This window comes from Acipenser ruthenus, chromosome 8 (genome assembly GCF_902713425.1).
Source record: "Acipenser ruthenus chromosome 8, fAciRut3.2 maternal haplotype, whole genome shotgun sequence".
NCBI lineage: Eukaryota > Metazoa > Chordata > Actinopteri > Acipenseriformes > Acipenseridae > Acipenser > Acipenser ruthenus.
Window position 1 is genome coordinate 32,635,498 of NC_081196.1, and position 26,626 is coordinate 32,662,123.

The 26,626-nt window shown below is 38.2% G+C and overlaps 1 protein-coding gene across 1 annotated transcript in view; it reads right to left on the minus strand.

Annotated features, from left to right (window-relative positions):
• Window positions 1-26,626, minus strand: part of LOC117407049 (amyloid-beta precursor protein-like) — a 69,803-nt gene that overhangs the window by 35,890 nt on the left and 7,287 nt on the right. Inside the window, exon 2 of the mRNA XM_059029657.1 lies at window positions 4,265-4,432. Within this exon, the coding sequence (XP_058885640.1) occupies window positions 4,265-4,432 (168 nt within the window). The remainder of the gene's footprint in view (window positions 1-4,264; window positions 4,433-26,626) is intronic.

Sequence of the window (26,626 nt, forward strand, 5' to 3'; positions counted from 1 at the left end):
CACTGTTTGGTTTGGCTGAACTCTCGTAGCATTCCACAGATTGGATTAACGCCTCACCATTTGGTTTCTTTTGTTCGGTGAAAAATGTAAGAGGCATGCGAGCTGTGGCCCAGAACTAAAACAAAGAAGCAGGCTGAGGTCTAACTAACAGAGCAGTGGGGGCGTCTGGAGAAATGGTTTATGTGATGCGTGGGCTCAAATCCAACTGGCAACAGCATTTTTTTACACGGTGGAATTCAAATCAGTGGTAAAAGCAGTGCTGCGGTTTTAAACTATTACGTTTCTATTTAAACAGTGCACGTATATACCAGGGGTAAATGTCACTACATCACGGTAGAGGAAGAAAAACTTGGAAGGTAGCAAAGTTGGACCACAGGCAGGTTATAGGGGGTGATGTGATGGAATGTCTTTTGGGGCTCAATGTACTACTGTCTTCCCCATGATAGACTGGAGCTACCAGTCAAGTTTCACGGCTGTAAGTTCACTTTTGCACATGAGACCTAGACAGTAAATAGATACTACCACTTTAAAATCAACGACAATGAAAAAAAAAAAGAAGTGACAATATCACTTTTTCCAAATGACAGCAATAAAGCAAAACACAAAATATAGGGGTGACCCCAATAGAATAGGATTTCATTTATATCCACAAATGTGTAACAATGGGTCTTTAAGATGTCTGTGTCACTGCTCTGTCTCCCTGAAGCACCGACAGAATTGTGCATCAGCTCTCCAGTCCATGTCCCCCTGCTTTCACTGCAGCATGACTGAATCACGAGGCTGCTTGCTCATACTGATGGGGGGGGGGGGGGGGGGGGGGTGTTATCAGCATGTGCTATAAATGATCTCCCCGCCTCCTTGACTAACACAGAGCACTTGCTCCACTGCTATGCTGTAACAAAAAATTGTACAGCTCGACATGTCCAGTGCAACTTGCCCATGGGCACTTAACACTCCTCTGCCAAAACTACAGCCAGTTAAGTGCTATAAACCACCTCAGGGTAATACACACGTACAAATAAAAAAAAAAAAAGAAAAAAGAAAAAAAAAAAAAACACAGCGACGTGCTTTTACATCTACTAGACTTCCAGAGATTGTTTTTCACACTATAGTACAGCGCTAAATATGTTGCCAACACCAAGACGTAAAAAGTGCAGACATTTCAAATCTTTATTGCAACACTAAACTTGTGTGTTTGCTTCCTCTTTCATTGAAAGGTCTTGTACCAAACTTGCTTGTATTGTAGTTTTTTTTTTCTTAAAACATTACTGGGATGTCACCCTTTGATTTTTTAACTGATTCATACTACGAATCTTCAAACTAAAAGCGGTAGTGTGGCTTTGAATAGAAAGGGAGTGAGGGGCAGATACATTGCTGATTAATAAATCCAAAGTTTGTTATAATTTCACAGAAAACTGTTGATTTGTCAACGAAACCACAGTCAGAACAATTCAACAGAGAAGCAAATGCCATTTTATTACGCAACAATCATTTCAACAATTAGTTAATTATTGTATTACACATTTCAAATGTAACACTTAGCCTTGCGATTTCAGTTTAGCATTTCATATTTTTAAAGTAATAGTTATACTGTATATTAACATAATATTTTAACTGTTGCGTAACAAAATAGCAAAAACCAAATCCAATTACCAAATTAACAATCAACTGAATCTCATTAAATCAAACAAGTATCAATTAGGAAGAAATATTTTAAATGGCATAAATATATCAAATTGTTGGGAAAAAATAAATAAATCGGTAAAAACATAATCCAGTTTCCTGTGACTAAAGGCACTCAAAACATATTACCTTTATCGATTCAACACTTATCGTTGTTTTTCCCTTATTTATACAGTGATTTAGAATGACATTTAAAAATCTGATTGAGCTAATCCCTAATGCCAATAAAGTTACACATACACATTTAAAAATGCTGACAATGTCTGTTGTGGCTGTATCCAAATGATTTGGTCACATATGAACCCCCTTAAACAACTGGCACTTGAGTTAAAGCTTAGAATAAAAACATATATGGTTTTACATGTGCTTTTGTATTGTGCCATTGTAATGATCCTGCTGACAGGATGTAAGCTTGAGTTCCATCCTGTCAGCTAGGCAGGAATAGAAAATGGAGTGTTTAGGAGGAGCTTGTTTACCTGGGTTGAGGCATAAAACCCTGTACGATACTGCAATTAAAAGTATACTGTAAAGTGTGCTATTGAAAAGTGTATGCGCAACTCCTGCTCTGAGTAAATACACTGAAGTTACGATTCCACTCTACTCCACAGCTTACCAGGCATGAGATGAGGAAGTATTTAAATAGGCTGGTTAAGGGGATTGTACTGGGGCTTTGTATTAGAGTGCCAGAAGGAAGGTGGGTGGAAATGTGCCTTAAAACAGTAACAAAGAAAGGCAGTATTAAAGCAGAGCCTTGGAAGGAGTGTGAGGGGATGAAAAAGCAGCTTTGCAATGCACAAGACACAGACAGATTTTATTGCATTATTAGGTTGGGATTGGTACCTTTGTTTTTGCTTAACAGTATTTAATTTTTGTATGTATCTTTTGTTTTAGAGAGGAGTCTGCCTGTAATCAAACATTAAAATAAACTTGCCCTCGGATTCAAGCTCAAGTTATCATTGAATAACTCAGTTTCCCACTGCTTACCAAAGGGCTCATAGAAGTTTTATAACCTTTTGTTGGGATAGCGTGTGTGCAAACAGGGTCATTCACACAAAAAACCCTTATACTTTCGCCAGTCGCTTCTGGACTAGATAATCAAATCGCTCCTCATTGCCTTCACAATGGGGAAACAGTCCAGAAATATTCTCTTCGTTAATTAAAAAAAATTTGCTTACACATTACTATTGCATTAGCAGATTACTTTCCATATGATAATTGAGAATGGAAACAGACTTTCGGGGCAGGATTAGTTCATTTGGGAGTCAGGTTAATTTGCGTTCTGATTTTTCCCCTCAAATAAAAAATGTCTTTGACGTCACCCTTTGATCTTTTGATTGATTAATTCTACAAATCTTCTAACTAAAAGTGGATGTGTGGCTTTAAAGAAAAGGGGAGTGAAGGGCAGATACATTGTTGAATAACAAATCCACAGTTTGTGTTATGAATCAATTCGTCAACAAGACCAGTCAGAATGATTCCACAGAAAAGCAAATGCCATTTTATTTCACAACAATCATTTAAACAATTAGTTCATTATAGTATTGCACATTTCAAATGTCACACTTAGAAAGGGCTTGCGATTTCAGTTTAGCATTTCATATTGCTTGCATGTGGTAATACAATTATACATTAACAATGTAAAAAAAAAAGTTAAACTATTTACAGTATAACTTTAAACAGAGCTTCGGGATCCTAATACTGTCTTTAGTGTAAAGCACTCTCGACAACTAAGGATGGGTTTAAACAGGCTGGTGCCTGTATGTTTATTTGTTCTGTGGTGTCCCTTTTCCAGTGGGAACACAGCTTCTTTTAACAAACAATACAAAACAAAAATAAACCGCAGCTCCTGTTTTGGAGCGCTAAGTAAATGTAACAGGATCCCTAACTTGTATACCTGTCTGGCTTGTTAAATTAGATTAGCTGAACTGAATGCCAGTCAATCATTTTTCTTGGATAGCTATGGTATTTTGGTAGGTATCGTTTTTCATTCCTCATTTAAACAGCAAGAACTACATTTCTTTTTTCCCCACCAATATTTTTTTTAATACCAACCTTACATTCCAGGTAAAGACTGCAAACTATTCAGGATCCTATGCAGCTCCCGTCTACAATGTTACCCCATATTCTACCACAAAATTAATTTCCACATAAACACTCCCTTTCTAATTTGTATTTCTCATATCTTCTGGACAGGTGCAGGAAAAGCAGCAATTTCATCATCACTTAGTAAATCTCCATCAATTACATAGATGTTAGATTTAAACTCAGCTTTTGTATTTCTTTCCTGGCTTTAACCACTGTTCAAAAAGCTTACAGCCAAGTCAAGTAGTACACTGAAAGCGGCACTCGCCAACTTTTGATGGGCCATCTTTACAAAGCATTTATCACTGTGCTAAGTTTGCACTCATTTTCGTAAATTGTAAAACAAAGTGCTCATGTTCTGGAACTAGAGAGAAAAAATAAGATGCATGAGTGAGCTCTTAAATTGACCTTGAGAATGGGGTTAACTTTGCAGAGAGGTAAAGAGCCCCCTTCTAGTTTTCCCTTCAGTTTGTGATTGATAGTTTTGAGGGATGCTCACCTCCTGGCAGTACTGCAGGATGCCCTCCTTGGTTCCGATGCAGCTCTTGGTACCACTGGGGTCAGACTCCCACTTGCCAGTCTGCACATTGATGTGCATGTTGAGCTTCCCACAGAACATGGCCACCTGGGGCTCGGCTAGCAGACCCACAGATCCATCGGTGGGCACCTGAAACAAACAAAACAGGGAATCCACAAGTCATTCATTTCAATTCTACAGCATTTCTTGTCCAGAGTCCAGCAGCAGGTTTAAAATACAATGGTACAAACATAACCATACCTAAACTGCATGAGTTGTACAAAGCCTTCAACAGGTACTGTACATATGCACCAACCCCTATAGACATCTTCAGTGTAAAACCATCAAGACCCTGCATGTGACCCTTTCTCCTGTAGTGTGACCTGTATGGGTATTATATTCAATACATTATAAATGTAGCCTGTATATCCTCATCTTCATTTGTTTATATTTAAAAACATTCAAGCAAGCTGGGTTGCAAGTGCTGTTTGTGTTCAGAAGGGGGCACTCTTTTCTATAGGCAAAGACCCAAGCAATATCCACCCTGTTGAAGCAAGGAGCCTTCTTTCAGAATGAAGATACTTTGAAATGTAGTTACTTTCCATCTTCACTGCAGACCCCATTGCAATGTTTTTCTACAGATCATAAAATGTAGCCTATTTCCGGTGACTTCAATTCCCTCACCCTGAACTCCAATATAGCCACGAGAAAAAAACAAATAGTCTTAATGCCACTCCATGGGTAGTACCAGAGTTGTGAGCATGAACTGGCAGAGATGTGCCCCCGCACACCAGTCTAGAAATATTTGTTTTCAGTCACCGTCAGTAAATGCAATGACAGCAGGCAAGTCTATTTCATGGTCCCAGGGCACAAAAACAAGAACCAAGATCCTGAAGGACTCATTACTGCATAAATGCAAATGTGTTCCTATTAGTTGCTACAGCGACTGTGCATTCAGAGCCCACTGAAGCAGACCCTGAAAAAAACAGAGGGAATTTACAAGACATGTTCAGTCAGTTACTTCCAAACTGCTCTGCAACTCCCAGATGTGTCTGACTGGATGATAGGTACTGTTCACAAAGCTTTAACTCAGGACTTATTTAAAAGTATTTTGATGGATTAAATCAAGTTCAATAAACTAAAAACCTCCTGTGCTTAACTGTCAAATTGAATCAATTAAACCCATGACCAGTTCATAAAGAACTTACCCATTTAATAGTACCTATTAAACCTGTAATGAAATGGAACTCCAGGACCAGAGTTGGCCAGAAGTAGACCCTGTGACCCTACACGTTCTTCTCTCCTACCTGTGCCTGCCTCACCCCGCTCAGCTATTCCAGCTACCTGTCTGAAGTAAGGAGAGGTGCCCTCTCCCTCTCCTCCATCTTTAACAATTAATTATCCTGCTCATTGATTAGCTGACCACAGTAATGCTCCATTAAGCCAGCTTGAGACAATCATACTATGCAAGAGATGTGTTAGCGAATGGGATTTTCATGAGCTCTTTAGAAGGAATTAACCCAACAATTCCTTCGTAAAACATGCTCTGCTTTGACCACCCCGTTTTCAACCCCCCATTTTAGATTTAAACTTTCAGGGGATATTTTTGGGGAACCAGAAGTACTCATTTAGTTCCTGAACTACACATAGACAATAAACATTATTCCAAATGTTCAATCACAAATGCGTTGACTCAACTAATACTTATGGTTTGATTAATCAAAATGTGAAATAAACCATTTCAAATGGTTTTGCAGAGATTAGAAACAGTAATGCTAGGAGATATTGTTCACTTATGATTGTGTTAAATTTATAATAATAATAATACCTTTGAAAGCAGTGCATTCCGCTGCAGTTAATTACGTTGTCACATGATATTAAATCTCAAAGCGGTATTAATGTCAGGAATTGATTCAGTACTTACTACTTGAAGATCTGTCAGTATTTACTGTAGTTAAAGTACTTAAATGCCTGTTCTGTAAAACTGTCAGAGAGATTAGGTTTCAAAATCCCACAAATCTATACTGACCATGGCAAACTTTTCTTTTTGCCTGTTCTAATACTCTTCTCTTTTTATACTCCTCTAAACTCAACAGGAAGGTCTCAATCCCAAACACCCGATCCGCCCACCTACCACCATGCCACTCCCTCTTTATGGGCACCCATTAAACAGTATCAGTAGAGCAATTTGAAATTGTAATCGTACAGCAAATAGTGGCATTGAGTGAAATCGTGAATAGTTTCTATAATAAAATAATTAAAACACTTTTCTGTAATCTGTCTAATATTTCTAGATTCTCAATGGAATTACTATAGGAACTAATTGAAACTATACTAAATCTCTGGAACATATTAACAGCCATGGAAACTGTCATGGAAAGTCATCTGAATAACTGCACAACTCCCAAGTGTCTCAGAGCTGTGGAATGCATTGAATTATACTCTAATAATAACTGTACCCATTCTTGTACAAACATGTCACCATTCTGAAATTATTGGCCAGAATTTTCATTCTAATGATTGATTCAGAAGTTTATTTCTTTCCTCTGTAAAAGGTAATAGAACAGCAATCGCTGCAATACACATCAGTCCTGACAAGAAATACATTGTAGAACAGCAAGTCTATTTTATGAACACAGCTGTACGATTATTTTCAAAGTGGTGCTAGAAACATGAAAATACTTGATATTTAATACAGAGATGTATTTTCAGTTTGAAGGGTTCTGCAGTAGCTAACAAAACATAAATCTAACACTTACTTCCATTCGCTATGTAGGTCTGACGTGCTGTTTTGAAATACGGAATAGCAAACATTCATTTTTATTCTTAAAAAAAAAATCTGCTACCATACAACATTTTTTTTAAAATAAATACTTGCATCTCTTACTTTCAGGTAGTCTGTCACTTCACCTCACCTTTTCTTCGAGGTCAAACATGTCAGACATGTTTTAAAAATGTCACTCTCCGTGTGTACCATCCAAAAGTAAAGGATGCAAACTAATAAACCCACAGTAACATGGTACCAGATAGCATTGTTTTGTATGTAAATGCATCTTTGCAACAACATGCATAAGTGAGACCTACATAGCAAACAGAAATAAAGGTAAGATTTATGGAGTTTTTTTAAATGATCTAGAAACCCCAGTAGTGCTAACAGTATTTCTCAGCTGCTGATTACATCAATTGAATACTCTTTTTAAATGAAAAGCATCACCTATTAGGCAAGTATTAGTCGTTTACTTATAACTAACAAGCACTTAATAGATCATTTATAAGCACTGAATAAGACTTTGCAAGGTAGTTATTACACCTATTCCCACACATGCCTTATTAACAGCTAATTGGGTGTTAAAGGATGTGTACCTCCTATTCTGAAGTGAAGACTGTTCTTGTCCAGGTAAGGGCTTACTGGCTCCTTGTTAATCATAAATATACCTTAGTAATAAAGCAACTAATCAAAGTGGAGGGTTCATGGATAAAAATGTTCTTTACTCTTTTTTTAACAAGCATTCCTTTACTTTGTTTTCAAACATGGATGCTACAAATGCATTTTTGCTTTCAAATGTGGAAATTTAAACCATCACAAAATGTAATCTTACACTGCTACATAATGCTTTTTTTCCATTACTAAAAATACACAACAGCTTTTAATGATCAATTACAAAAACAGACCTTGAACAACAAAACTTCAGATGGGGTGAATGTAATGTGGATAGGATCAAGTTTGTGAAGTTTCACCAAATTGCACATCAGAGATCAATCCTGTTCCACTTTGTTGATATATTTGTTGTGTCTGTGCGGTGGGGTTATTAGCGCAGCACGAACTGTGTGAGTGCGAGTGCTGCCACATACTGTGTGGTGTAGGGGGGAATCATTTTAATAAGAGGCTCTATTGGGGGTTGAAAAAGACATAATTAGCCTTGGAAATATCTTCCTTATTTCACTGTAAGACAGTTTGCTGGAAATTAAAGATTTAATATTTGTGGTATTAATGGTAATCTGGCTCCGAGACCTGTGAAGCATGATCGCCATTTTAATTCAGCTCACGCTATAACTCTGTAAAAAGGTAAGCACAGCTTTGTGCTCTCTCAGTCTATACGTATGTATGTGTATATATGTATCAACCTTGACTTGCATAAAGAAGGAAAAACAATAAGTGAAATAGCTTGCATCACTTGATTTTCAAGGTGTGGTATCCAAAGCATAAATCAACAAGTACAGAGAAACATCATCTGTAATTGACAAAACCAGAACTGGAAGACCCAAAAAGCTGTCTAACAAGGATGAGCAATACTTGAAGATAATATCCTTAAGGAATAGAAAGAAGCGTTGAATTGACAACAGAACTGAGAAGGCACAGGTGTTGTTGTCCATTCATCAACAGTCCAAAGCACCTTAGACCATTGTTCCATAGTCAAACTACTTTGTTCTTGTGCATATTTTAGCCTTTTAGTATTGTTCCCCTTTCTTAACAGTAGTATTCTTACTGCAACACATCTTTTAAGTCCCGATTTCAAGTGACCTTTGTACTGTTGATTTGATGGACAACGACACCTGTGCCTTCTGCCACTTGTTATTTTCTTTATACTTTCTCCATAATGTTATACACTGTAGAGAATGAAGGTAGAAAGCAATGTTTCACTTGTTTGCCACAAACATGCAGATAATGTGCTATAATGTTTGAAATGTGTTGTTGTAATGTACTTGTGAGCAAAAACATTGAAAGTAATTTGCATTGTACTGCTGTTCTAGCTTAGCTGGGAATACAGAGGGACAGTGGAATGTTCATTACTGTTTGTGTTTAACAAAGTTGCCAAATAAAAAAAAAAAGAGGCTTGGTGAAGTTCCACACTGTCTCCCTGTGTCTCTTCATCTTTGATTCCGGTGAAGTGGGTGGTAGAGTGGCGTGGCCCACACAGAAAAAGGGACCCTGCTACTGAAGAAACACTTCTGGCATTTGCCCAAAGGTGCTAAGGTGCCATTGATGGGCAAACAAAAAAAAAAAAAACACATTACCAAAATGAAAAAGAAAAGCTTTACTATCATTGCACATAAAAAAATGAAGATGTTTTGAGCACCTTATCCATAGTTTTTTTTTTTCTTTTAAAATCACTTGCTAGTATTAAAGTTTCCATTTCTTACATGTATCAGACGTACATTTCAGAACCTCTGAATTTGTGGATGACCACAGAATAATAAATTATTTGGGACTTGTTACACTTAAAACATCTAACACCTTTTGAACTCTGGAGTTATGTTAATTAAAACATATATAACCAATAAAATTACATTCTATGTCTCTACAGTTCAGTATACTTAGCCCTGAGTGTGTATCTTCTGTTGGGGACACATCAATCTGGGACAGGGCCATTCTGAGACCCATGAATTATTTATTTACTGTTTGTTTAACAGATCTCGTTACAAATCTATAATCATGCAGTGTTGATATTTCTAGCAAATCGAACTTGATAATGATTTCTGTTCAGTTTTCAAGTAGCATAATATTACACGTAAATGAACGCAGTTTTAATTATTGTGCATTTAAATATGTTATAAACTGATGGTTCAGTGATTTAATATAAATATTTCTGAAAAATTGGCTATACAAATTAAGCGCATTACACTCAACAACTGCCAGATTGTTTTACGGCTTCCAAGCTCAGTACCAGTTGGAAACGTTGGCAAGTTGTAGCATTGCAGCAGAAGTGTCAGCAACAGATCTGTTTTATGGAGCAGCTTTAATTCAAAATACTGCATTAGTTAATTATCTTAAGATTCTTTATAACTTTAAAACACCATAGTAACAATGACCCTATATATACACTGTAAGGAGTGATACACTAATTTTACAAGGTAATTTTTTAATAGAGCATATACGGGTTCCTAAATGTGTTGTATAGTAACCATTAACCTATATACACTCTGTAAGGAGTTAAGCTAGTTTTACATTTTAACTTAAGGACAAGTCAAAGGTCACAGGCAAGGTCATATTTGTATAGAAATATGTTTCCTATAAGTGTTCCATACTAACCATTAACCTATCTGCATTTTGTAAGGAGTTATAAGCTAGTTTTACATTTGACCGAAGATTGAAAGGTTTTTAAAGAAATGCATCAGGTGGCCATATTGGTTTACGCACAAACACCATTTCTGAGAAAGTCAATTGACACAGGAATGGTGCTTGTCAACTTTGAAGTTAATCAAATAAACAATTTTTCAACTGAAGCGGTTTTAAATTTAAGAAGAAAATGTAGGTCTGGCAGCCATCTTGTTTACAAAACACAGCTTTTCCCTATTTTAATTCCATTGTCCCCAGGATGATGCCTACCAAGTTTAGAGTTAGTTGGTTAAACGGTTTTCAAACAGAAGCAGTTTGATGTTTGGATGCATTTTGGCGAATTTGGTGGCAGCCATTTTGATAGTAAAATTTATTGCAGCAACTTCTGCTTCGCAAACTTGAAGTGGGTTTGGTTGCTGATGACATAACAACGAAGTCCCAAGTCCCATGCAAGTTCATAACCCCTCAGCCCCAAGCTAGTGCCATTGGAAGCCCACATTGTTACTTTTTCCTCTAGATCAATGCACAATTGAAGAAATAGCCAGTTTGGCTAGAACTATGTGGTACTTTAACCTCACCAAAGTGGCCATAAGCAATGCTCGAATGTATGACAAATGCAACTCCTACTGCTGGCCGCAATACTTGTAGCACTTTCATTGAAACATTTTTTTCTTAGTGTTTACATTGTATAAGCCTACTGTACACTGATGTACACGTAGATACACACGAATGTAGATGTATGATAGAAAAGGATGTTGTAACATTGTGAGCAAGTTGCCCCGCCCCCACTCCAACCCTTCCCCTCTTGCTGTTTTTTCTTGTCTATAAAAATACAATTTCTCAATTGTATTGTGATAGAAGCATATAAACTATAAACTGCATTTTTCTATAATAGTAGTATTTTGTAGTTAATCATATCCTGATGTAACTATCACTATTTAATCATATCCTGATGTAACTTTCACTATTATCTGCTGTATTATTGAATTGTGGTTTGTCACACTTGAAAAAAAAAAAAAATTGTATTTCTTGCTCTTATTTGTATGACTTGTATTGTAACACTTGAATGTATTTGTATTTGCTTGCGATTGTAAGTCGCCCTGGATAAGGGCGTCTGCTAAGAAATAAATAATAATAATAAATTACTTAATGGATATTCAAATACGTTTTATTTTATAAATTATTCATTAGAAAACAACAACCATAACAATAACAATTGTATTTATATAGCATCTTTAATTTACAATCACTTATCACCAAGCTATGATGGTAAGTGATAATCCATATTAAATCACACATGAATTCTGTACCAGTGGTGCCTAACAGACTAATAGATTTGCTGCACCCTGGACAGTACATGATTCGTGAATTGTGTTGGTGCATCCATTCTTGCTGTGCCCTAAATCTATTTTTGTCGAGTTCCAATCTTTCTCTTTCCAACTGCAGTCTGTCTCGTTCCAATTGTAGCTTTTCTCTTTTGAGTAGGAGCAATGTTTCCTGGTAACTCTTCTGGGTAACTGTACACAGCAAAAGTTCTTTATAATATTAGTACTAGTCCACTTACTATTTGCAGTAGTACATGTTCATTCCTTTTATAAAAGAACCTTTTTTTTGTTGTTTAAACAAAATCTATCTATCTGTCGTGGTCTGTAAAACATTACAAGTACAATGGGAAAGATTGCGCAGAGTTTAAATTTGTGGAATTTTAAAATTAGCCTACCGATAATTCAAAATTAAGATAAATAACACTATGTGTGTGATTAAATTAATTTATCTTAAAACAAAAAAAAGAGGAGTTAGTTGGTAGGCAAGCTTATCCGATACATTTGATATACCTAAAAGGTGATGTAAACTGCGATGGAGTCTATACCGGATTCAAAGTGATCTTGATTATTTGGCTGCTGTCAATCCCTACACAGGCACCCTCTGACTCATTTTGAAACAGTCCTATTTCCTCTCCTCCTTTCATACCTATATGATTAAAATGTTTAAAAGAAGCAAAACAAATTAAATGAATAATGAAAATGTGGAAATATTATACATATATTTTAAACATCCCAAAGCCTATATTTGTATTGGTAGTTTTCAGGGGTGAGCAAAATACTCAGGAAATGTATTTTCAATACAAAACTCTTCTAAATTGGCATTTACATAACAAATTATAAATGTAATGAAAATACATATTTTAATTACATGTATTTTCGATACTGCCCAACTATGGTAGTATTGTAGTGTTATATAATTTATTTTGCCTGCACCTTTGGTGTAAATTGGTCCAATTATCCCAAGTATCCTCTGCTCAGTACTGCTCAGCGGTGTAACAGCAGACGAACCGCCTCCCGTTCTGTGAAGTTTTTTTTTCAGCGCTGCCCCTTTCTTTTTTGTTTCGCTCATTGTCGAGCACCATTTCTTCTTCACTGCATCAGCTGTCCAAGGGTTGCCACAGACAGCAGACACAGCCAAAGCAATTTCTGCCCAAGCATTTTCCTTCATTTCGTTTGATGGTGTGCTTGAAAATTTTCCGATTACACTCCATTTCTCAACGCCAGCCACCAGCTCATCGTTCTCTTCTCTGCTGAAGTTTAAAGCCCTATGAGAACCATTTTATCTATAAACTAATCAACAAATAATTACAAAATGTTTTATTTTCTTAATAATAACGACAATGTTTATAAGGTTATGCGGGAGCTGTGACCTTTGTCCTTGGATTCAGACTTGATAAGCTGTTAGTAGATAACTGTTAACGCTCGATAATATTTTAAACCTATAGATAGGAATTCCTAAGTTAGTTACTTAAGTTAGGCTAGAATGGAGCACTTAGGAAAGTATCGCCACCTGTGACTTAGGAAGAATCCTATCTTAGCCACGAAAGATAAGATAGGAAAGGAAGTTAGGATATTGTTCTGTACTATGACCTCAGGTTCCTAAGGTTCTTACAGCAATACTTACATTTTAGGACCCACATACCCTACAGGGTAAAGGGTTCACCTGAAGTTCGAATAAAACTCGTCAGTTACCCCTCATCTTGCAATTTGCCAGAAGCGAGTAGTGTGCTCCTAGTATTTTTTTTCTGAAAAGCCCTATTCATTACGAGTAGAATGAGGTGCTACACATGATGGTAGCATCTAAATTGCACACAGGGTGATTTTTCTGGTCAAGGTCCCTTTCTCACTTTAGGTTGACCTTTGCAAGGTCACAGGTCGAAGGGGACATTTAAAAAAAAATAATGGCCATCATTTCTGAACTCGGCGTGTCTGAAAACACCCAGGTGAATTTTTCTAGGAAAATCCGAGACGGACAGGCAACGGCACTGGTTGAATTGGCATGGAATGACACCATAGAGAAAACATAGAAAACTGTAAATCATGGGTAAAGCTCATTTAAAAAAAAGTATGGCATTGCAAAACTATGGTAAATACATAGTATAACCATGGGAAAACTGCAACATTTACAGCGGTGAACTTGTATAAGGGATGACAACACTGGACTAAGTCTGTCCGCTAGAGGACCAAACAAAAAACAATCAAGCAAAATGTTAAGCAAAATGCCCCCAAGAACGACAGATTAGAGCTCTGTGAATACATTTTAAATTTAATGCATCACTGGTGCAATTACTGAAACTTAATCAATATGCCTGGGGAGCGATCAGAGGATGCTGGCTTATTAAAGTACTTATTCCCCTTGGGTATTCAAAATGTCCATTCCACTGTGGGAGGGGTTCTTGCTGATCCAATCTCACAGCTAGGTGACACTCTGGTACCAACTGGTGGTGTCTCACAGACGATCCCAGTTACTCGGCTCTAACCACTAGGCTGCACTGATTTCCTCACTGACATTCAACGCCACAGGTCTAAATTATTACAGCCCAAAGCTGTGTAATTCTTGCATGGCTTTTTTTTTTTAAAAACTCAAATAAAAGCATACTTGTCCGGCTCTTGGTTTTACAATTTGTATTGAAAGAACTCTTTTCCTTAGGGTTCACCGTGTATTAAGGAAAGCACACCAGACATGCTGGTAGAAGAGCACTATAAAGCTGCACTGTATCCCCTACTGTGAACTAGACCACATTCTCCAATCTGGACTGCAGTGCTCAGGGAGTCCAGGAGCAGGTGGGATCCCTGTTTGAGGCAGACATGCCAGCCTGTGCTGCTCCTACATCCCTCACACCCTGGCATGGTGATAGAACCTACAGGCCCCTTCAGATACAGTACTGGAAACTATCCTGGAAAAGATTCATCAAATTTCATAGAAGTCTTTCACCATATCACCTTTTTTGCTTTCAATTGAATGAACTAGATCCAGACTCTGCAGACCCAACAGTGTGCGTCGCGGTTCAGTAGCGCTCTCGTACAGCAACTCCACCCATTACCTCATTGCAGAAGATGAGATGACTTCTTCCGAATAGATATCACTCTTGCCCTTTCAGAACCCAGTGATAGAGAAGCCGTGTTAAGTTCTTGGGCAGTTCTTTAGTGATACTGCAGTCTTTGCAAATACACTTAGACATCATAATACTTTTAATATGGGCATTTCCATATTTATTTCTAGTACATGCGCTTCTCTGGGATTCAGCTGTGAAAATGCATACACCCCTAGCTGTACAGTGTATGGTGCTACAACCTTGACTCTCAGATGTGTGTGTGAGCCACTCTTCTCACAATAACTAATGCTGTCAAAGCATAATAAGTTTATAATCTCTTACATGTTCCTGACTCAGAGAGGACCCATACTACCGCAGTGCAGGTAACGATTAACAATTTGTTTTTGATAGTAATAATAAAAACCTATACTTTTAGAAATGTTTCAGTTAATCTTTTAATAGCCTTTGATCATCCAATTGAACAAAAATATATCAATTGTGAAAATAAATAACACATTTAAATACAGCACCTGCTTGTTGATGAAATGTGCAAGATTGTCGCAATCTTTCTTCAGTTTTTTTTGTTTTGCTGCAAGAAAAACATGCATACACCTGCACATTTCAAATGCTATCTTAATTTCAAGTTTACTGTCAACAATGTCAAATGCATACAGTCGCCACTTCATTGAAACATTTTACAGAACTATAAAATAAACAAAGACAAAACAAAAAACATGCTGAGATAAGAGATTTCAAAATTAAATGTGCAGACAGGAATGGAAACATAAACAAAAAAACAGCTTAAGCTGGCACTGAATGCTACAAAGACTGTTTTAATAAATACCCCGTGGTTTTTAAGAAAGGAGACCCCAGGTTAAACTACATGGGTTTGCAGATCAGGAATAGTACATCTTGCAGAATTTCAAATGGAAATGTAAATACAATGCTGACCTAATGAGATTTCAATTAAAAACTTAAGCAGAAAGCTGTTCTGTAAGATCACCATGAAGATAAAGCTTAACTTAACTTTAACCATTTAGATTCCAATCACTTATTCTCGCCCATACTGTACAAGGTGATAAAGTAAAAAAAAAAAAAAAAAAACTTCAGTAATACAGTACAGTATCTAGTTGTCCAACCCTTTAATTTGTGGTTCATGTCTCATCTGATGTAGTGTCCTGTATTCATATGCAGTCACAAAAACACTGTATTTTTGTGAAGACCTGTAGTAAATAATTTTTGTAATATATCTAATTATTGTGAGCAGTTCAACGTCAACGGAACTGGTACCTATATTAACCGCAAAGGGTTAATATAGGTACCAGTTTGTCCCCCACCCCCACATCACTATCAAAATTGTTAACTGCTAGACAGAATTGACTGGGTCTCTCTGCCGAGGCTGGGCGATTAAGATTTAATAAGCACCAGTTAAGTGATCTGGGCAGGTCAAATGGGTCCAAGCAAGGGGAACGGGAGGTCTCAGAAAAGAAATCCTCAGAAAAGCAGAACATTTATTCCACCTACTCCCAAACACAGGATGAGGGGGATGTGCAAAGGAAGGACAGCACTCTTTCAAGGAATGGAGGGAGGCACGGATCAGTACCGCTGCCGACACTGGTCCTGTGGACAATGGGAGCGGTCTACAAACCAGCAACTCTGGTCAGTATAGCTAGGCAACTACTAGTTGGCAACACTTAACACTGGCTCATAATAAAGCCTGGATTTGTTTGTATGCAATGGGGTCCTAAGATGCTTTGGCTGATCTAACTACAGACAGGCCATTAGAAGTAAAGAGCAGCTCCTGAACTCCCTGACAGACAGCAATAAGAACTACTCAGAATAACTATAACACCATAAAGAGTCGAGGGAACACTGAATAAATAAGAGAGAAATCATAGGAAGCTACTTATCAGAAAGGTGATATGCTGCTCTTCGGCAATCTACAATGTTAGGCGAAGGTCTTTTTGGAAACCTGACTTATCAATAATGGGTCACAAAGTCAAATTCCCTTTGTCTTTGATAAGTTTAAAAGGCATCAGACATCATTATTTGAATAAGCACTTTCGTTCTGGCCCAGTCACTTGTTTATCTTAACAGATTGCTTTCTTATTCTACACAGAAACACTAAAGCTGAACACACAGGCTTTGCTGTTGGAAGTCTGTTCAAATTGGCAGTGCTCCTGTGTGGCAGTGAATCAAGAGCAGTACTGACTCAGTTTAATTGCTGTCTGTTCTTGTCTGAGGTATTAGGCGAGGAGAATGAGAGAGAGCTGTCTGCACCTCTCAAAGACCTACAGAAAGAATAATGGCTCTTTATTACTCTCGCTAGTAATAATATGCAGAGAGTAATGGTTTTGTGTATCACTACACACACACACACACAGAAATATGACTGAGTAACCTACTGTTTCATTTGATTCCTATAGCTCTTGGTGATACCGATGGCCATATATTATTCTTTGTTTAGACAAAAAAAAAAAAAGAATTCAAGGGTAGAACAGGCCTGTAACACACAAAACACTGAAATGGAGAAACTAGATGGTCTTGTGTCAGGTATTAATTAGGTCCATACACACAAACACAGGTGCCTGAGAGCACACCTGTGTAGAGTTCCCTCACTCAGAGCAGTGGGGGATGCTGTGAAAGCTCTACACACTGCTGAGCTTTGTTTAGAAGCAGCGCTACTACCCTCCCATCACCAGGGAAGGGACAGAGAGGGGCTGGGAAGAGCTGCGCTGAAAGTATTTTTTGTGCTGAGGAACAGAGAGGAGACAAAGTGTGAGAGAGAGAGACACTTCACCCACCTCACAGAAACTGAAAAACTACAAATATTTTTAGGATAGGTGGGGATAACATGTGCACTAGCTGCCGAATATGTGACTGCCTGCCACAGTCTAAGAGAAACAAATTAACCTGCACTGAAAATTGTCTTTTCATTGTGTCTGTTTATACACTGTACCTGTCTGTTTGTATGTTTATTTTGCTTTGGCAAAACTTGTTTATTCCTGTCATGCCAATAAAGCTTATTGAATTGAATTGAATTGAATTGAATTGAAGCGAGCGAGCGAGAGCGAGAGAGGAGAGGAGAGAGTCTCCAAGAGTTCAACATAACCCACCAAGACTGTGAGGACAGAGAAACCCTTCAGTCATATATCCTCCATACTGGGGTGTGTGTATAATCTCTAATACATTAGCACAGCAGAGGAAAGGGTAGCAGGGCTATCAAACCTGACACCGACGATGACACACTGCCAAAATGCAGCAGTGGGGTTCATGAACAGCCCTAAGGGCTTTCCAACACCAAATATGGCAATGTAGTCTAATAATCTTGGTGCCACTGAATCCAGCCACTAACTGGTTCCTGAGGGTCATAGTGGCAGATTGACATCCATTTCTTTATAGCTTCTGTATGTAGCCACTCTACTGAAAATTGTGTCATGTCATGCCCTGGACAGAAAATAAACTGCCCAGTGCACATTTACTTCCCAGACACTGATGACAGAAACAATCATCTGCCTTGAAAAGATGTGCCTATTTCAGGAACTAGTGACCTGGATCAGTCCCCAGTTGGCCAAATTGCAGTCTGCAGATGAGCAGTGGTGGGACTGAGACATCTTGAATCCATGTGCACGCCACTCTTAGTGTAGCAGTGCTGCAGAGAGTGTGTGTGAGAATAACTGGGACAATACAGAGAAAGACAAGAGGAAGTACAACTCAAGGTCACAAAAGCATACCTTTGTTTTTAAAAGAGCATATTTAAATGGGGCTTAATATTCCACCCAAATAAGATACATTAGTTTAATGTAATATTGAACCCTTGTTACAGTAGATGAAATCACAGCTGATTTTACAAGATGGCTTTCTTTGATATTGCCTTTTTTAGGGAAAAGCCAATATTATAAAAATGGACAGTGTACCCAAATTAAACTATTTATTGCATGGTCTCCCTATTAAAGATCCCAAGCAAATACTTCTCACAATTTCAGACTGTGTACCCATTTCCTATGGAATGGGAAACACCCTAGCTTTAATTTTAAAAATTGCAGAGGCCTGTGGATGGAGGAGGGATAGGAGTTCCCAAATTAATATTCTACACCAAGCATTTAAAGAGTAAGTAGCAGGATTCTGAAAAAGATAGCATTACACGTCCCCATGTGTTGTTAAAACTGTTTAAATAACACACCTGTAATTTTTCTTTTCATTGTTAACATCAACAACTTTTTACACTTACAACTTTACAGTCTGTTTCAAAGCTCTTTTCAAAATGTCTGCTCTAGTGCACTGATACTGCCCACATTGTCAAACAGCTAACACAGCAGTAATGATCCACGATGTGGTACGGAACAGAAAAGCCAGAGCACTTATGTTTTTTTTTCTTTTTTAACGCTCTTCCTGCAGTGATTTAGAGGGCAGATCTCAATCCCCAGTGCACTAGAGCACACGTAACGATTTATGGGGCGACATGATGCAGCAACATTAATACTGCTACAGGTACTTCCTAGTACAGAGTTCTCATATTCTCCTAAGGTTGTAGGTTACACACAATCAATTTCAAGTTTAAAATGTAGACTCTGATTTGGTAGAATAAATACTGCAATGTAAACAAGCACAGCCAATAGTTGGACCCATGGCTCTCTGAATGAATATCATTATTTTCCAGAGCCTCAGTAAGCTGTTAAGGATGTGTTTGTGTAACCCAACCTCACTGCCCAACACTGGCCACTCGGTGCAAACACAGGAACGCTAAATTAAAAGGAAGTGCAGAGGTCCGCAATGCCCAAAATAACAGGCCCTCGGGCAGGCAGCCACATTCCAGCCAGTCCAAGAGGTTGGAGCATGGTTGAAACTAGTGCTGGGACGAACACAGGATTTTCATGTTTGGATATTCGCTCATAATTTAATTTTTTTTTTTTTTTTTTTTTTTTTAAAGTAACAAAAGTCATTATATTGCTCTGAACACAGGCAGAGACAGCATAGCAGCAGGGGCAGTGGGCACGGCTGTGGCCGTGGCCCTTGTGTGTGTGCCTTTCTTTTACAGCAAGACCTTACAATATGTAACATGTTAAAATAGAAAAATATCCCAGGAGTAAAGAATAAGTGGTGTAGGACTTACTTTACCCCAGTGAATTAACCACAAAACAAAAAGGATGCCAAACAGCAGTTCAAGTTAAACGTTGTTTTGTTTATTCCTGAAAAATAGTAAAGTTGACAAAGCATTTTATTTATTTTCATTCCTTGCCATTTCTTCACAGTAAAACAGTGGCCAGAGAGGTTTTCATAAAGTAGTAACATGAGGTTTACTTGTCCCTGTTTTGTAGCTGAACAAGCAAACGAAAACTGAAAATGTAACTTTAAACACTTAAAATAAAACAAACGTAGAAATGGCATTGTAAAGTGAAGGGGAAAAAACTCACCTTTTTGATTCTCGTTTATTACATTCCACATAACAAAGTCACAACAAAATACATATAATATAGAGTCTATATAAGAATCACTACACAACATTTTCAGGAAGATGGGTACTGTTTAAGCAAACTTTACTGTTTAATGACTTACTTGCCTTATTTCTGTCACATGAGATTCTGGCTTGCTCCAAAGCAGCACAATGTATTTTTGTCACAGCTGGCTTTCCATAGAGATCACTATGCGTGAGCACGCATAATCTGGTTTGTTTACTTTTTGCTGTCTAAAACTTTTAAATATCGACTCAAGAGCTGCTGTGTTGATTCTGTGTTTTTTTTATATATATTTTTAATCTCACATATCACACAGAGCTCTTTTTCATTTGCCATTTGTTTTAAACTGTTGCACAAATTCTCGTGAGACGGTAAATAAGTGCAAGCTATTTTTGTCATTTGTAGCGAATATGAACATCTGACTTTTTTTTTTATCCGAACACATGTTAAAAAATATTTGTTCGAATATTCTGATATTTGTCCAGCACTAGTTGAAACTCTTCAGCAAAAGATTCTAGTAAACAGCAGGCCACAGCCACTGCAAGGAAGGCCATCTGGAACAGTTCTGTCGGATTGCAGGTTTAGATGGGAGATCCACCCGGAACAATAAACCAGCTGTGCCATTGCACACATTAACCAAATCCTTTTGTCATAATTTCCCATGTATTCCTGGAAAGCAACCTGGTGATCTATAGGCAACTGGCAACACAGTAACGTGTGCAAGCCCCAATTGAAAAACTGAAAACTCTTCTGTTCCCAAATAAATTCCAACAAACTCAATGAGAAACAGGCCAAAATAAAAAGATCTACTTATCAAAAACACCTTTACTGCAGCCTGTTGTCCAAATGGTCATTCAAAAATGGATCATTTTAAACCTAAAAAACTTTCAGGGGAAAAGAATAAATGAAAGGAGATGTGCTACATGTGCTGACCCAATCACTGGTGCAATGAATGCAGCCCTGTGTACAGTTCTGGAATTCACCACGGCAGTGTGTGCACTTGAGATTGTGTTGTGTTTTCACATCAGGAAGTGGGAATCTGTGCTAGGCAGATATCTAGTGACAGGGCACTTAACAACAGCTTCCTTCACTCATCATCTCTGGAAAGCACAAGAATGGAGTTCAGGAGGAGCTTGGAACAAACTCTGGAGATCAAGTCCCAAACACATTTACTAAACACAATGCTGTATATAATACACGTGGCAGTATTTACAGCCTTGAGGTTTTACATAGCAAATATTCTGTACACATCTATATACCGATATACTGGAGGGAAAGTGTAGCTGGATGGATTACAAAACCAGTGTGCCACTCTTTGAGAATAACTCAAATCTGTGGCTACAGCAGGGGGTCCACTTCAGGGAACAGCTAATTAAAATACAAGATGATTTCCCAACAAAGAAGCTGGAGCAGTTTGCCTTAGGGTTTAACCTCGTTCCACGCTCTGTTTTTATGAGCTCATTGGGAGCATGCACTATGAACACAGTACAAAGGACACAGGGCAGGCAAATTAACAAAATCAGAATATAATTAACACTTGCAAGACAGGGGGCTTCATGCTGGTTTCCAATCTGTTCGTGCACGCAGGTAGTTAATTCCTAAATCCAGTCACAGATAGCAGTCTAGCTACATTTATTACATGCCAGAAAAGCGCTTCCTGAACACAGTATTACACATGAAGTGTTAACTCAAATACATGTCATATTTTGCCATTTGGTGATTGGGTAATAAATTAAGTAAGTGCCTGACATATGGCAATGAAAATTTCTTTGAATGGAGATCGCAAGTCACAGATCTCTTTACAGGCGCGCAGGTTTTTTTTTTTGGTTGATGCAGTGAAATTCGCACAACATGTTCTCACTGCATCGTAAGTCTTCCAGCAGTTATCATTTTCAGCCCAAATACTAAATACAAAATGGAAAAGACACAATGCTAGTTATAAAGACACATATGAAATATTTATGATGTTATGACTGCACCTGCTTTTGAAACTGCAGGTTTCTTTTTCTTTCCTAGATTTAAAGTTCAGCAGTAATAAAAGGGACTGTACACCTTTAAAGCCCAGTATAATAGATCTTACTTTCTGAAAGCTCAAACGCCACCACACCTTAAATACTGGAGCATTTACTTTGCTTTCATTGGCCACATACTGCACTTTTTTTTTTTCTTTAAATACCAACCACTCTAAGGTTGGTTGCGAATTCCCATAAACGGCCAGACTTAAATGCTTTATACAGTAATTTAGTTGTTCCCAAAGGCCACTGATGCGGATCTGGAGAATGAAGAGCCGTACAATGCTGCGCTAATGGAGGGTCTGTGCTGCATCTTGGATGAGCAGGTCAAATCCCTCCACAATATGCCGGGACTGCTGCTTTATACACTAATCTTGTTTTGAAAAGCTGAGGTCGCTAATCACTGGGAAGTGTTGTCTGTGATTGCTGCTGGGTTCAATCACTCCCGCATGACCTGGGATTAGCTGTAACCTAATCTACTGCCGCACTGAGGGTTTGTTTCTTGCATCGATCTTTGTGGAACAGTGGTATGAAAACAAGATGCAAATAATACTTAAGCCGGGAGGTCAGATTCCTAGGTGATGGGAATAAAATGCACCTTGCATTATATTATCACACAGTAGCACACAGTAGGGGGCTTGTGGTTGCTCTGATTCCACTTCTCCCCACAGGAGATGTTGTTTTGTTATTTGCATGGAGATGGTAAAAAGCGGAGGGAGGAAGGAAGAAAGGAGGAGGGAATGGGAAGGTGCAAATTAACAAACAGGACCATTATGGTCACACATGCCTGTGCTAATTTAGCTGTAAAAGCTTCTAATTTATGATGTGGGGGAAGGATCTTAGGCACATGGGATTTCCAATTACTATCAAGTTGCTGATTGCTAATCCATTCCACTACTCTAAAATACTACAAGAACTACAAACACTCTACCTTCATTTACAAGGTGTCAAGAATAATTTGCAGAATCATAATTTGAACTTCCTGCAGTCTGGCTTGAAAAAGAACAAGTATTTTAAACCTGGAAATGTAATGAATGGTGCCTAGTTAGGATTTGGTGGAATCTACTGTAATGCTTTAAATTCCAATTCGTATTACTCAAAATGGACTATAATTTAATAATATTACAATTTACCTAGACCTGAAATTGAAATTTTACTTGTATCTAAAGTGTTGTTGTAGAATGTACAGCATACGGTGGTCTCTTTAAACTACCACAAAAAGTGATCAGAAAAAAATAAAATGGGACACTTTCTCTGTTCTATTGCACCTGCTGTACCCACGCATATGCTACTGGTTTGTGTCTACAGTCACGGCGACTCCCAGAATTTAAAAATCACAGGCTTAGTCCCAAGAGGCTTTCATGGCAAACAACTGTTTTAATATCAAATCAGTCCTTTAGGGCAGCAGGGAGGAATCAAGATTAACCCTCATTTTGCATTTAATCAAACTGATTTCCCCTGTGCAGCAGCCCGCTTCAGATGCACAGGCTCATTTGCTGCTGTTGCTTGGATTTTTATTACACAGCTGGTCTGGGGAGGGGCGGTGGTACACCAAGGTCAGGTCTCTACCCCTTCAGGTCATAGAGTTTGTCTCAGGTATGTTATAGAAGAATTTGGAGAGGAAGGTCTTTTAAGGAACCGTCACTTGCCATTAAGAAAATATGCACTCTTAAGGTTTACTTATCTGTCCGTCCATCGGGGAACTAATATGTTCACCACTGATGATTTGCTGGTCTAAACTGTGCAAGACGCTGTGTTTAACAAATCTACACAAACTGGTCTTTAAAAAATGACTACAATGGCACTTACAAAACCTAGTGCTAGTCAAAGAAATTATATGTTTAAAGACAAAATGTCTTTGGAAAAATACTGTAAATACATGCTGTAAATACCCGAGTCAATACATTTCCACACTTCAAAAAACGAACCTGCCTTTTCAAAGAGCGATACTGTAGTAATAACTCCTCAGTAAATAAATGAATACATTTCAAAGAGATTATCCATTTAGGTCCCTGGCCTCCTCTCTCTCTCTCTCTCTGCCTGCAGCTAAACCATTGAGTCTTTGAAGCCCACAACAATGTGAAATTAGGATCATAACAAACTGCATTTCTAGGATGCTTGTGTGGGGATTCTATGGTAATTAAACTGAATGCAGACAGTGAGGAAAGTGCTTTCTGTTTCTGGCAGCTAAACGGCAGGAGCAACAGACAACATGGAGTCCCACACTGCTGGCCATAGACAGATAGCATAACAGCAGCTTATGCCTCTTTTCCACTGTACAATTGAGCCGCGCCAGGGCCGTACCGAGCCCTCACGGTGCGGTTAAGGGAAGACTTGATTGTTTTTCCACTGCAGAGCTGAGCCTTGCTACTGACGTCACACGCAACGAAAGACAGTTATTAATTAACTCAGATTGCCAAAAGATGCGCAAACAAATGGTGTTCAAAAATTAAGATCAACGGTACAGCTGAATCTTGTATCGCTATATTTTGTAAATATATTTAGGAATGTCTATAATCCACAAATTTTACTGATTATAAATCGATTTACTAAAAATTCAATTAGTTCTGTTGAAGGGGGAAAAAAAGAAGGTTTTAAAAATATGATCTGCACCATCATTCACACTGGTGTTGCTTTAAAATAAGTTGCTTTCAGGAGACTTAACAGCTGTTCCTCACTGTGAGACAGAACACTCTCCATTGCTTTTGCCATTGCCCGACATGCATGCAGCACAAGAAAAATGTGCTTTTCTTTTTCACCAGTGCTCCATTTCTTTTTTTTAACTCTTTACACTCAGCCCCATTTCCACTTGTTTTTCATGGTTTTCATTTATGTATGTTTAACTACTGGATAGTTTGTGCTGCATGCATGTAACTTAACAAATTAAAGGCCACAAAATGTCTTTTCATATTATGTAAGCTGCAACAGGATCAGGCATTCTATGTGGTAGAGATGAGAATATATATATATATATATATATATATTATATATATATATATATTATATAGTGCCTTGCAAAAGTATTCAGACCCCTGACCAATTTTCTCATATTACTGAATTACAAATGGTACACTGAAATTTTGTTCTGTTTTATATTTTATTTTAAAACACTGAAACTCAAAATCAATTATTGTAAGGCGACATTGGTTTTATGTTGGGAAATATTTTTAAGAAAAATAAAAAACTGAAATATCTTGCTTGCATAAGTATTCAACCCCCACACATTAATATTTGGTAGAGCCACCTTTCGCTGCAATAACAGCTTTAAGTCTTTTGGGGTAAGTATGTACCAGCTTTGCCCACAGTGTCGGAGTGATTTTGGCCCATTCTTCTTGGCAGATTTGCTCCAGGTTGTTCAGGTTGGTTGGACGACGCTTGTGGACCGCAATTTTCAAATAGTGCCACAGATTCTCAATGGGATTGAGATCAGGACTTTGACTGGGCCACTATAGGACATTCACCTTTTTGTTCTTGAGCCACTCCAATGTTGCTTTGGCCTTGTGCTTGGGATCATTGTCCTGCTGAAAGGTGAATTTCCTCCCAAGCTTCAGTTTTTTAGCGGACTGAAGCAGGTTCTCTTGCAGTATTTCACTGTATTTTGCTCCATCCATTCTTCCTTCAATTTTAACAAGATGCCCAGTCCCTGCTGATGAGAAGCATCCCCACAGCATGATGCTGCCACCACCGTACTTCACTGTAGGGATGGTGTGTCTTGAGGCATGGGCAGTGTTAGGTTTGCACCCACATAGCGCTTTGAGTTTTGGCCAAAAAGCTCTATCTTGGTCTCATCTGACCACAAAACCTTTTCCCACATCGCAGCTGGGTCACTCTCATGCTTTCTAGCAAACTCCAGACGTGCTTTCAGATGGTACTTTTTGAGTAATGGCTTCTTTCTTGCCACCCTCCCATACAGGCCAGTGTTATACAGAGCTCTTGATATGGTTGACTGGTGCACCATTACTCCAGTCCCAGCCACTGAACTCTGTAGCTCCTTCAAAGTGATTGTTGGCCTCTCTGTGGCTTCTCTCACAAGTCTCCTTTTTGTTTGAGCGCTGAGTTTTGAGGGACGGCCTTTTCTTGGCAGCCTGGGTGGTGTGATGCAGCTTCCACTTCCTGATTATTGATCCAACTGTGCTCACTGGGATATCCAAACACTTGGATATTATTTTGTACCCTTTCCCTAATCTATGCATTTGTATTACTTTCTCTAACTTCTGTAGAATGCTCGTTGGTCTTCATTTTCCTTCAGATTCACAGCCTGACCAATGATCCTTCAACAGTGGGGTTTTTATCCAGAAAATGTGGCAGCAACTTTAATGGTTCACAGGTGGAGGCCAATGGTAAGGTAATTGTGTCCTCGTTGAGACAATTTCTTTCATCGGTGTAAACTGGGAGCTTCCACAGCACAGGGGTTGAATACTTATGCAAGCAAGATATTTGAGTTTTTTATTTTTCTTA